This window comes from Rhipicephalus sanguineus, chromosome 9 (assembly GCF_013339695.2).
Source record: "Rhipicephalus sanguineus isolate Rsan-2018 chromosome 9, BIME_Rsan_1.4, whole genome shotgun sequence".
Taxonomy (NCBI): Eukaryota; Metazoa; Arthropoda; class Arachnida; order Ixodida; family Ixodidae; genus Rhipicephalus; species Rhipicephalus sanguineus.
The window spans coordinates 91,469,719-91,482,199 of NC_051184.2; the positions used below are offsets into that span (position 1 = coordinate 91,469,719).

At 48.2% G+C, this 12,481-nt stretch overlaps 1 protein-coding gene across 6 annotated transcripts in view; it reads right to left on the bottom strand.

The window, feature by feature from the left end:
- Positions 1–12,481, bottom strand: part of LOC119406009 (single-stranded DNA-binding protein 3) — a 115,971-nt gene that overhangs the window by 28,035 nt on the left and 75,455 nt on the right. For 4 of the 6 annotated variants that reach the window (XM_037672853.1, XM_037672856.1, XM_037672854.1 and 1 more), the window contains 3 exons: positions 8,290–8,332; positions 4,250–4,288; positions 3,399–3,462 (listed from right to left, as the gene is read on the bottom strand). In XM_037672853.1, coding sequence (XP_037528781.1) covers positions 3,399–3,462; positions 4,250–4,288; positions 8,290–8,332 — 146 coding nt within the window. Of the gene's footprint in view, positions 1–164; positions 225–3,398; positions 3,463–4,249; positions 4,289–8,289; positions 8,333–12,481 lie in introns of all 6 variants that reach the window. The other 2 variants (XM_037672847.2, XM_037672842.2) reach the window with 1 other exon arrangement.

Consider the following 12,481-nt stretch of genomic DNA (forward strand, 5'->3'; position numbering starts at 1 on the left):
ATGGTGTTCTAGTGCTTAAGGCAACAAGCAGAACAAAGCCACATTTGCTGTTCCATAAAAAAAGAAAAACAAAGAGGACGGGAAAGGGACAAACGCAACAAAAGCGTGCAGGAGGAGAGTCAGGCGGACAGCAGAGCAGCAGCAGGGTCAAAGGTCATCATCACCTCGTCTAGCGTTGGGGGCACTCATTCGATGGCTGGCGGGGGAGAAGGGGCCGGGGGTACCTACAAACACACGCCACGGGGGACACATGTAGGGGAAGGGGTGGGCAGCGTAGCGACAGCACAACGACAACAACAATCAAGGACTGGGTGGTGGTGGTGGAAGGTCACTGGTTGGCTCTATTCTGAACTCGGCCACCACTGTGTGCCCTCGTGCAAAGCCTCACGCGAGTCTGAGCAGCTCTCGCCAAGCAAGTTGCCAAGATCAGACAACAAGTGAGCCCTTGTACAGACGGGTCCGCTGTTAAAGGGAACATTTGCATGGAGTGCAAGCCCAAATTTCGCTCTCTTGGCAAAGCACAGTGGCTTAGATTTGCATAGGACTACTGGTGGCTGACAATTCGGACTCCTTTTGACACACTCGTGCCGTGCACGAACTGCGTTCTCACATCCGCTGATAGTTGAGGGGCCAGCAATATTGAAGGTTCCCCACTTGAGTGTTCCCTTTAATAGTGAACCCTACTGTACATTCAGGGGAGCCATTCTGGAGCTGTCCATCTAGTGGACTGTCCATTTCAGATTGCTCCCATTGGCTAAATTTTGAAAGAGTGTGCCAGCACCAGTAGCAAACCCCGGCTTCAATCTCTATCCAATCTGTGCCCGTTGAAACGGACAGTTCGTTTAGTGGACACTTGCAGAATACCACCCGAGGTGTCTGTCAATTGGTGCACTTGCGTCAGTGCCGAATCAAGCAGCGCCTCGTTCCCTAGAAGCGCCCTATCGCTTGAAAACCGTAGCGCGCAATTTTAGCACATACAGACAGACCACCCGGTGACCTTCCAGAAAGGAATGAAAATAAAATAAAGGTGCTGGTGAAACAAATAAGTCACACAAGCTACGAAGCGGGCAAGCGCTTTGTCTAGAACATTACACAACAGCACACACGAACATGCTGCCACACTTGTCTTGGCACGGGTTCACTCAACAAGAGAGCACGAAGATTTTGAAAACCGTAAAAGTAAACCAGTCGAAGCTGGCAAGCTGAGTTCCCAAACCTCAAACTTAACATGACAACAACAATAAATACAAGCCGCTGCATTCCTAAAAGCTGGCAATGGCGCAAAATCAAGCTTCGCTGGTAATAACAGACGAGCAGAAAGTTTGGCAGAAAACAACGGCACTTCTTGAGGCACGTTCGGACACATATAATGGCTAAACCACACGTATGCTTTTAAACGCTCGTAGCTCAGACAGGCTGATTATGAGCTGCGTGCTCACTACAAGCAGGCAGACATTGGCAGGTGTCGCTTCGTACTGAGCTGTTTATGCAGTATAGCGTTGCAGTATAGCGTTGACCACTCTCCGCTAGTCAAGCTGGTGCTGGGCAAAGCCATACCATGTCACGTTGCACAGCCACATGAACACGAGTGCATACAGAGTGCAGTGCACATCGCTACTATGTGCACGACGTGTTGTGCCTCACCAGGTGCATCAAACCCGCTGCGACGCAAGCCTGTAGAACGCTGCTTTAATATGCCACTCTCGGTTGGTTGAGCTGATGCCGGATAAAGCCACTTCACACTAAGCAGCACAGCCAGGTGAACGCGAGTGCGTGATAGATTGTGTCGTGCGCGAACGAGAAAAATTGATCTCATGCCGTGCTTCAATACGACTAAATATCTATAAATTGCGCTTGTAAATGAATATGTGTAACTGTCAGCATACTTGTCTTGAATGCAGCGAATAAAGTAAGCGTGAAAAGGAAAGAAAACACGATCTTAATTGGCTACTACACGTCGGCTGGGCTGGTGACTGAGTAAGGCCATGTTGCAGTTGCGTATCTGCAGGGCTCCAAGCGCGTCTAGGCGCACGCGGTTTTAAGGCCGGCGTCAGATTGCTACGAATCTTCACGTACCCAGTGTGTTCGCACACGCTCGCTCTGTTTGTGCATGCGAAGCCTCCGGAGTGCACACAGCACGAGCTCAGGAAGCGCATGTGGGGTTCGGCCTTAAAACTTAGCTTCAAAGTTCATTGTTCAAAAAGAAACAGTGACGTTAAGTATGCTGGCCATGACTAAGAAAACTGGTTTCTAAGCTTTCTCCCTTCACACAAGGAACAGAAAAGTGAAGCCAAACTGACGAAGCCCAAAGGTCCCATTCCCGAAGTACCATTCTCATGCTACATGTTTGTGATTTGCATATGCTTCTACTGCAACTTGTGCTCCCACAAGAGTGAACCGTGCCAAGAAATGACAATGCATGCGCAGAGGCTAAAAGCATCAGGGAACAACAACAAAAAAAGCGGGAATAAGGGAGAGAGAGTCAAGCCTTCTATTGACTAAAGTTATTTTTACAACTGCTGAACATTATTTAATATACAAAGCCCCTGGACGCGGAATTCTCGCTCAATCGTGTTCGCTTTTTTAATTTGCAAGCTACTGCAAACCCAACAACTGGAAAGCTAAGTAAATAACACTAGGTGAAGAAGGCAAGCTAAAGTCCAAAGTCATTGTTTCGGCACGGGGGGTTTGTATTTGGAAAGACTAAAACAATTTCCGATGCTGCAGCTCTTGCGGCGTCTCACAAAAACTCCTTTGTCGAAAAGCTGACTCCAAATTAGCACCTCCTTCGCTCACGCAACATCAACGACTTCAAAAGTCGTCATTTAACCGCGGTTCGCCCTACTTGCTTCAATGTGTGTTTTACGATTCTCCAAAAAGCCATGACGGCATGTGCAATTGCTCCTGCGTGTTCAACCTAGGCATCCACTAATCACTAGTAATTTCCTCCCCAATGTTAATTATTCTAGAAAACTACCTAAAGAGGTACTGACGAACTAAGCCGCACGATTCAGCTAAACAACTTGCCCTTGCCAAGCAACCTTACAGGACCACTATCCTCCCTTCATGTGCCCGAATAATGTTGCACACTTTATAGCTTCTAAGCTTCTGCGCCAATACTCCCTACTTTCCAACATTCTTCAAAAGTACACTTCACTCGAACACCCGTTGTCTTCTACAGTGCCTGGCAGGCGAAACGCTGGTGCCAATGAGTGCGCAGAGACTGGGTAATAAACGTTGCTCGCCTATCGACAGGGCCGTGATCACAGGAAGCGTGCATACAGACGAACAGAACACTGATCGTGGCAGTGAAAATAGGAAGGGGGCGGGAGGGATAGACATTGCATTGGCACAGACAGAAAATTCACTCTTAACGAGAGGTAACCGCTATCACGCACCTTGCGGACTTGGCATGATGGGCGTGCCGGGGCCTGGAGGTCCCGAAGCCGACACTGGTGGGCCCTGTTTGGAAACGGACAGATCCCAATTACGCACCGCTTGGAGTGGCCCGACACCGGCCCGACCATCCTCCGGACTCAGCCGTGCCAGACAAACAGCCCTGCACAGGAGCTGTACACGCTTGAGTTACGTGCCGAGTGTAAAACAGAAACTCGGGAGAAGATGGCGGTTTGAGATTAATATCCTTGAACAGGGGGGTGTCGATGCAATAGCCTACATTAGCGCGCGCCTACCGTAGCATATTACGATGTGCTAAGGTAGGCACGTGCTATGTGCAACCAACTACCTACCTTAGCAGATGAAAAGTGCTAAGGTAGGCAGTTTCAGCCTCGAAAAAGACAAGACCGCTTGTTGAAACGGTGGCTCCAGCAACACACCGTGTTCAACGAGCAAGTGGTCTCGTCTTCTTCAACGCAGCAACTGGAGAAGATGCAGCCTTGAAGAGATGAATAGACGAATTATCCCCAGCTGCTGCCTTGAAGAAGACCACTTGTCGAATTTGCTCCAGCGACATGCCCTGTTCGAGAACAATCATCTCTTTGTGCCGAGCGTAAGCGTTTTCGTCTTCCCTGATTCCACAATTTTTGCACCTGCTCTTAAGAGTTACGCTACTGCTCATACCGGCATGAAAAAGAACGAAAATCCCGTGCCCGAAGTGAGGGCTCTGCAAGATAACTTATTGCTGTGCACTCTAAAAGGGGCGCGCATGAACCACATTCGTGCGGCCATGCAGGGTTGCTCGTCGGGCGAGGGTAGCCAAGGATAGACGGGGTTAGCTGGCCTCACTCACCCCGTAGTGGCTACCAGGTGATGCTGAAGAGTAGTTCATCTGTAGAGAGAGAGAAGAAACAAGTGCCACCTAATTAAAACATGCTAAACAGGATTCAAAACAAAATTACCATCACTTGACTATACCTCACTAAAAATGGAGTGTTTAGGAACTGAATGTTGCGACCGTCAAAAAAATAAAAAATTCGGCAGATCCCACGTACCGTGGGAGTCGATGTTATGCGAAGCATGCGGCGGGAAGGTAACGGTGGCGTAATTTTTTTACTGAGCGAAACGTTACTAAATTACGCTAAATATTTTTATAAGTTTTATACGCATAGATATATGTTGAGGAGCCGCATATGTGTTGTATAACCAGTTGTTTACAGTTGGGTAACGCTGCCAACGGCAACGTGGGTATTACCAGCACCAGAAGCGGTAAGCTGATATGTAGTGCTTATACTTATCCCTTATGATGGAGAACGCACGTACGTTTCACGAACCCGTGTGCATGTGTGGAAGAGGTTCTTGACAGTTCTTGAACAAGGTCATCATCACCGTGGTCTGTGAGCACCAGCAGCTGGTCATGACTTGTTATTGGATCCGGTCGTGATCGTGGTGACGAGAGGTAGTGATGTATGATGTATAGTACAGCTGTTGGAAATCGTGGATGCCTCGGCCATTTCGTCGACAAATTGTCTGTCGATAGAGCCGGCGACATTTCGGAACCTAAAGTCACCCTTCGCGTGGTGAGGTATAGGCTGTCGAGGCTGGTAGGCCTGGATAGTGCTACGTAGACCAACATCAGTGGACGGCGCCTGTCGTACTCGCAGACTACCTAGGCGCATGTGACCTACGTAGCCTAGTCTACAAAGCAGCTGTCAGTCAAACTGGCATCATCCTCCGTCAGCATGAGGCCATCGCCCAGCCTCGTAAGATATGAACACTGCGTCGTTCTGGCGGACTAAGTGCGCTTTATGGTTCAAATATGTGAATATCATACGTAACTTTCAATAACGTACCGTATTTACTCGCATAATTTGCGCACTTTTTTTCGCGAATTTGGAGCTCCGAAAAGGGGGTGCGCAAATTACGCGGAGATTTCTGAAATAACGCACAATATATAGTCCTAACACGCGCGATATAATACATTAAAGAAGAAAATAAATTATAGCGCAAACAAAGGGTTTTTAACAGAATTAGCACGTACTTTAACCAGCCAGATTCGGTCATGCGCGGTCTAGTCAGAATCACTGGTTGAGAAGTCCGACTGAGAATCATCGCCGCGGCCGCTGTCACCGCTTTCCCAAAGCGCGTCGTCCTTGGTTCCGTCGAGTGCGTTGAGGCGTCTTGTTGAAGCTCTTCGCGACAATTCTGGGAGTAACGAGGTGCCACGGCACGGCAATACCGGTGGGCCTAAGCTCTCGCACATATTTGAAAAGGTATTCTCCAACGGCAGGAAACTTTCCATGCTTCGGTCCTCGGAACGGTCTCCTTCCCGGTCTTGTATTAAAAAGCGAATTCTTCTGCGGCACGGTTCCCGTTTCCTTAGGCAAATTCTATAACAGTGAGCTTGAATTTTGCCGAATAGGTATTGTAGCTCAGCGCAAGAGAACAGTGAAAACGCAACTGGCTGATCGCGAAACCAGCGAAACCTAAACTTCCGAAATCAACGAAGGCTGCGTCGCAGCGCGGACGCAGAGGAGGAGGGTCAGCGAGGGAAAATGTTGGCGCGACTGGCCCTCGCACGCCTCCGATGCAGAAAGTAGTCCGTGCCGTGTCGCGTGCATGCATTCTCACGGCGGGAGAACGTTCGAACAGTTCCGACAACCGGTGAACAAATTAACGGTTGGTACGGTCTCGGCGGTTTCCAGAGAATGGAACGAAGTAATCGGAAGAAGGGACTTCGCACTCGCAGCCTGTCTTGTGTATGACTGCGCTCGCCTGCTCGGTGAGGGCCGCGGGGCGCGGCGGCGCGGCCGTCCAAAGTTCGCCCCGTGTGCGCGCGCCGGCGAGCTGGCTCGAGCGGGGCGGGGAGCGCAAAATATGCGAGTAAATATTTTTTTTTAGCAAAGCTGGCTAAATATTAGGGGTGCGCAAATTATGCGAGGGCGCAAATTATGCGGGTAAATACGGTATTCCTCCGGGGTCGAGCAATGCTTCAATATAGCTTGCTGAATTCTAGGAATAAAAATATAATATTTATTAGACTGCTATAAAAGTGGAGCCAACACTGGAACCACAGACGCTAATATGATATGCCGCCTGTATCGTAGGAGTATCACGTAGTGTTTATTGCTTTCTTGCAAAATTAGATAGCCGGCACCACAACCACAAGTGACGTTGCATCGCCATTACGCCTGCATAGGCTGTTTTTCCAAACCAGTTTATAGGCCTGGCGTGGCTCTGTGGTAGAATACCTGATTGCCACGCAGAATGCTTGGGTTCGATTCCTTCTGAGATCATAATTCTTATTCTTTCCATTCGTCGGGTCAACGCGGCCGATTTCGGTTTTTCTTAACGCTCTCTCACTTAAATTACTAATGTCTGTTCTCGCCGTTCCTGGGTAGAGATAAATTGTCAATCACCTGTGGCGCATACCCGTACACCGCGGCCCGTGGTTAACGGGTGTGTGCCACACATGTCTGAAGGAAAGGGTGTGACGACTTACGTGACAGGATTTTCGCGTTATTCATGTCATGACCCGACAGTCGTAATTGGCAAATCCTCTTACCCTCCCATGCAAATTTTGGTGTACACCAAGTTAAGGAGGTGATCATGAGAGCACCCAGACGTAGGCGGCTAGATAGATAGATAGATAGATAGATAGATAGATAGATAGATAGATAGATACGTAGATAGAAACGCTCAAAGTGCGAGAGGTTCGCTAAGAAATGCTTCGCATTTAAAATAAATCTATAAATAAGACAAAATAAATAGAAATCATACTACCGGAGCTGCCACATTCAGAGCTCATGTAGCATTACAGACCCAAATGTAAAGATTGCACACACATGCTAGTATATTTTTTCTATCACAACGGAGAGAGCAGAAAACATAAGCAAAGCAGGATCAAACTGAACAGCCTGGGCACTGCCACATTGCTTAAGAATAACTGGAAAAAAAAAAGTTTCAAAACCAAGTAAGTGCCCAATTTGGGACTCTATTGATACAGCACTGCCTCCTTGAAAAAAAAAAACCTCGTTTGAATGAATGCACGCATTACAATAATAATAATAATAGTTGGGGTTTAAATGTCTCAAAGCTACAATATGATTATGAGAGATGCCGTAGTGGAGGGCTCTGGAAATTTCGACCACCCGGGGTTCTTTAGCGTGCACCAAAATTTAAGCACACGGGTATTTTCGCCTCCATCTAAAATGTGGCCGCCACGATCGGGATTCGATGCCACGACCTTTGGGTCAGCAGTCCAGTACCATAGCCACTAGGCCACCGTGGCAGGTAGCACGCATCACGAAGTGCTCACAAAAGCAGGCGCTGAAACTAAAAGGCCCACCATTGCCACCGACTGGAAGTGATGTATGACTTCAAAGGTACAGCTCCTTGGCATAACTTCTTAAATTCTAGAATTTTATGTGCTACAAACCTTATACGATCACGAGGCATGCCAAGGTGGAGGCTCCTTCCCAAGTGATTTCGACCACCTGGGGTTCTCTTAACGTGGACCTAATTATAGGTAAATAGGTGTTCTTGCATTTCACCCCCATCAAAACGTGACCACTGTGGTCGCAAATTGAACCTGCATCCCCGAGCTTAGAAGCGTGAAACCTTACCTACTAAGTTACCATGGTGGGTAAATAAAGTTTTTACATAAAAGTTAAAATAGATGTGTGTGGAAGCTCATAGGCGTGCGCAGGGTTGTCCATCGGGGGGGGGGGGCAAAGGTTCATCGTAGCGCCCCCCCCACCCTACTAAATCAATATATGGGGCAGATTTGCGCCCCCACTGCCCCCCCTGTGCACACGCCTGTGTGGAAGCTTGTCCCATGCAAACTCAATCAATGCAAGTGAGGATTGACGATCGGAGGATAAAGGTACTCACCGATGATGCGTTAGGTTGCCAAGGTCTCCCACCGGGACCAGGCCTGGTAGATAGATAAAAGTGTGCGGGTAATTGGTAACCATACTCGAGCAAGCGCACAAACTAAAAATAAGAATCACTAAAGCAGAACTAGACGGGAAGGGTCTCAATAAATCTGACACACGTCTTCTGTGGCCACACCACTTGAAGAAAAGTTTTAAATTAATATCATTTCTGGGGTCTTACGTGCCAAAACCAAGATATGATTATGAGGCACGCTGTGGCGGAGGGCTCCAGAAATTTCTACCATCTGGTGTTCTTGACACTGCACAACACACGGGCCTCGAGCATTTCGCCTCCCTCGAAATACGACTGCCACGGCTGGGATCGTACCCACGAGTTTCGGTACAGCAGCCGAGCACGACAACCACTGTACCATCGTGGCGGCGAAAAGTTCTCGGCTAGTGCCACAATTCTGACATCAGTGACCAATGGTGCCCTGTGCCGCCGTTGCCGTAGAATTGACACTTTTCGAATGGAGTCGCCACACACAACATCCAGTTCGGTTTCGACGTGGGCAAAAATTTTACGCAGCGTGTCCTAAAACAGGCCAATAAACTAAGCTTTTGGCAGGGTGTTACCCCCGTGAAAACTAAAACTTTGCCAATGTCACAGTGCTCCTTTCGACGAAAGGATTGCTTAGAACACGCTGCACTCAATGCTGGTGTCCCGAAAATACAACACACAGTCAATCTGAAATACATCATACTGATAGGAAATATAGTGTGCATATATTCGAAGCCCACGTGCAAACTCTGCGTGACTCAGGGACAGTTTGCCGAGGTTTTGCAAAGCAGGAATTTCCCTTATCGTTTTTTAGAGGTGCCATCAAATGCCTAAAATTCAAAATTATGCTTCTGAATATTTGAAATAAGTTTGTGTTAAGATCGGGTAGTCTTGAATATACTTACTGCAAAACTAACACCAACAACCTGCATCGCACGACCAGGCACTGCATGGTGACTGCGGTGCATCTCACGCACGCTTGCTGTGCTTGCCGACGGCAGCAAGACCAGACTTGGCAGTAATGAAATTACAGTAATTAAAGGGGTCATGAACCACTTTTCCAAGTAATGATCTAATGGCCTCAGTATCGGAGTGTACTGCCTCCCGAATCGATTGCCGCAAAAATTTCTCGAATCCGTCAAGAATCAGCGGAGTTACGGGGGTTTGGCGCACGCTCCTAGCGCTTTCTCTCTTTTCTCGTGCCGACGAGCGCACTGGAAGCTAGACAGGGAGGGATGGCATGGGGGAAAGAAGTTACGCCAGCGCGCGTCATGAAACGCGATCGCTCTCCCGCTGTGATTCGCTTGCGCGAGTGCGGCTACCATGTACTGAGGAGTGCGGCGCCGGCAAGTGGCGGCACCCCGCGGCAAGAAGCACATCTGATCCGAACGCCGCTCTCGATTTACGTCGGCTATCGGCCAATAAGCATGCTATGTCTCTTGCGACGTACAGCGGACAGACGCCCCGCCCACCGACGAGAGTGAGAACCGGCCTCTGTTTGAAAAGAGGGTGTCTGGGGAAACGGCAACTTCGCGCTCCGCTTGTGGCCATTACGCGGCGCGCACGACTGTAATATTTGGCAGAGCAGTTCATAGCCGTGTCAGCTTTCCGCAGGATGTGTTTTTTCAATCAGCCCAAGGGGTGCTTCATGACCCCTTTAAACTGCTTTTTGCTGTAATGGGTAATGCGATGAATTTTATGGTCTTGAAATTTGCAATGTAATGAATTACTGTAAGTGAGTGACTGCAAGAAAATTACTCACTGCTTTCCCAATTAAATTTGACTAAAACATAGCATGTCCGTTTCTCTTGAAGGGACACTAAAGGCAAATATTAAGGCTACGTTGATTGTTGAAATAGCGGTCCAGAAACTTTGTAAAGCTGCTTTTGTGCCAAGGAAGTGCTTATTTTGAAATAAAATCACGTTTTTAGTAGTCCGCATCGCGTTAGCGCGCTTCAAATCTCCCGCCTGAAAATACGACTCTCATACGTCACTGCTGCCGTGCCCAACGTTGCCCGCTTTTACTGCGCGGCCGCCGACACTAGTAGCAGCCGAGCGGAAGTAGCGGGACCCAACGTAGGAACAACGGCGCTGCGGCAAAGACTTGCTCGGATGGGCACATTCAAAGCCGTCACCAAGTTGCGGTTGGTCTCGTAATCCTCAGTATGAAAGTGCAGCGAGCACACACGCAGAGGTTTTGACTGTTTAGCACACTCGCGCAATGGCCACTTCGAGCGTAAGGGTTCATTCCGCGGCACCCAGTGAAAAGACACACCGGTTTCCTTGCTGCAGCACTGGCGTTGTGCACCATTCGGGCATCCGGCAATATCACAGGCATGCGGCATTTTGTCGAACTTTCTGTCAGAGCAACTTTCACGAGCGCGCAAAACACGAACGGCAGTACGCGATCCCGAAACTACCACTGAGACGGGCGAGGCACAGTTCGGCGAAAACGGAACCTTTGAACCATGTTTGAACCACGCGCGCCGTTCCCCATGGCAACGCCACGGAGGTTTTGTTTTCCATGAATCAAGCGGAAGCGAACAAACAGCATTTTATTACGTCTTTTGATGCTCGGAATGTTCTTTTTTTACTGCTGCTAGTTTGATTACTAGTGATTTATTGTAGGCCGACTTCCCTACGTCATCGGGATCACTTCGAAAATGTCCCACTCGTGGCTCTCATCATGTGATACATTTAGCTTAATTTCTCAGTAAGTAGGGCACTGCTGTTGAAAATACTGCCGTTTTAGAAGTTGTCATACATTGGGCTTTCACTCTGACAAATTGTTCTTTGCCTTTAGTGTCCCTTTAAGCATAAAAAAATTTACCAAGAAAAAAGGTAGAAATGTATCAAATACGGGTTAATCTGAGTGCAGTGATGCTACCGAGGACTTCTGATTTGGAGCAATTTTTGGAGCAACAAGATTTCCGTTTTGGAGCACTTTGGAGCAGCAAAATTTTCATCTCGGAGCACTTTGGAGCAGATATTTTTGCATCTGGGAGCACTCTGGAGCAGCGAATTTCACATCCTGGAGTGCACTACAGAAGCATATTGCAATAACATTCAAGCACCGGAATATTACTATGGGGCTCTTGTGAAGGCTAGAAATATTTCGATTCATTGCAAATCTCATGGAAAAAATCATCTCAGGAGAACTCCATACTCCTCCTAAATACTTCACTCGCTAATGAAAAAATAAGGGCTCATGCAGTTGAGTGTTCTGAACTAACCTCTTCGGCGATTATTTTCGACACTAGCAAATAAACAAAATACCAGATCAATAAAATTGCACTTAATGAAATAACACTCTAAATACATCTATGTGGTTATCAGCAGACATTGTAGACAAACGCCGTGATGTACAGCAGTGCCTCAATGCCAAAGAGCCACACTGTCCCTAATGCATTCCCCTAAGAAAACTCCAAGGCGAAATCCAGGTTCTTTTTCTTCTCGATCGACGGGTTGATCCTCCCCCTCCTTCTCTGCAAGCTATCTGCACCTCACCTGGTTTTGCGCTAGCTCCATGATCGGCGCACCGATTACGGAAGCAGTGTAAAGCGACGACGTCGTGATGGCGTCATCACGTGACATCACGATATATGCCGCCATGATGACGTCACAAGTTTTGATGATCTATGACGCGATGATGACGCCATCACACGATTATTTTTTGCACCAATCGATTGACGCCGCCGACGGTCAATTTTCGTGTTTGATAAAGCATCTGATGCTTTCGCATTAATATTGCCTATTGAACGTTAACAACCTGGCCTTACATACCAAATTGTCCTCCACCATGTCACCTCCTTGCCATGCGCGAAACAGCTTCGCTTATCATCCACTTCACAGAGTGAAATGGCTCCTCAACTTTTTTAAAATGTTTATTGTGATAATTATATGGACGCTCTCCGCGAATTTCTGCCGCCGCCATTGCCGTAATTTTCTGTATAAAGACCAAATTAATAACATCACCACGGGCATTCTAGCCGCGGGTAAAAGCTCGCGACCGCTGGCGACGAACGCGGCTGAAGCGGAGATTAAACTAGCCGGCCGTCTGTCTCCGTCGCACGGACAGCGCATGAGATAACATCTTCCCGCGTGCGGGCCTGCCGTCGATTGCTCATCAAACAGAGAGGAAACGCCC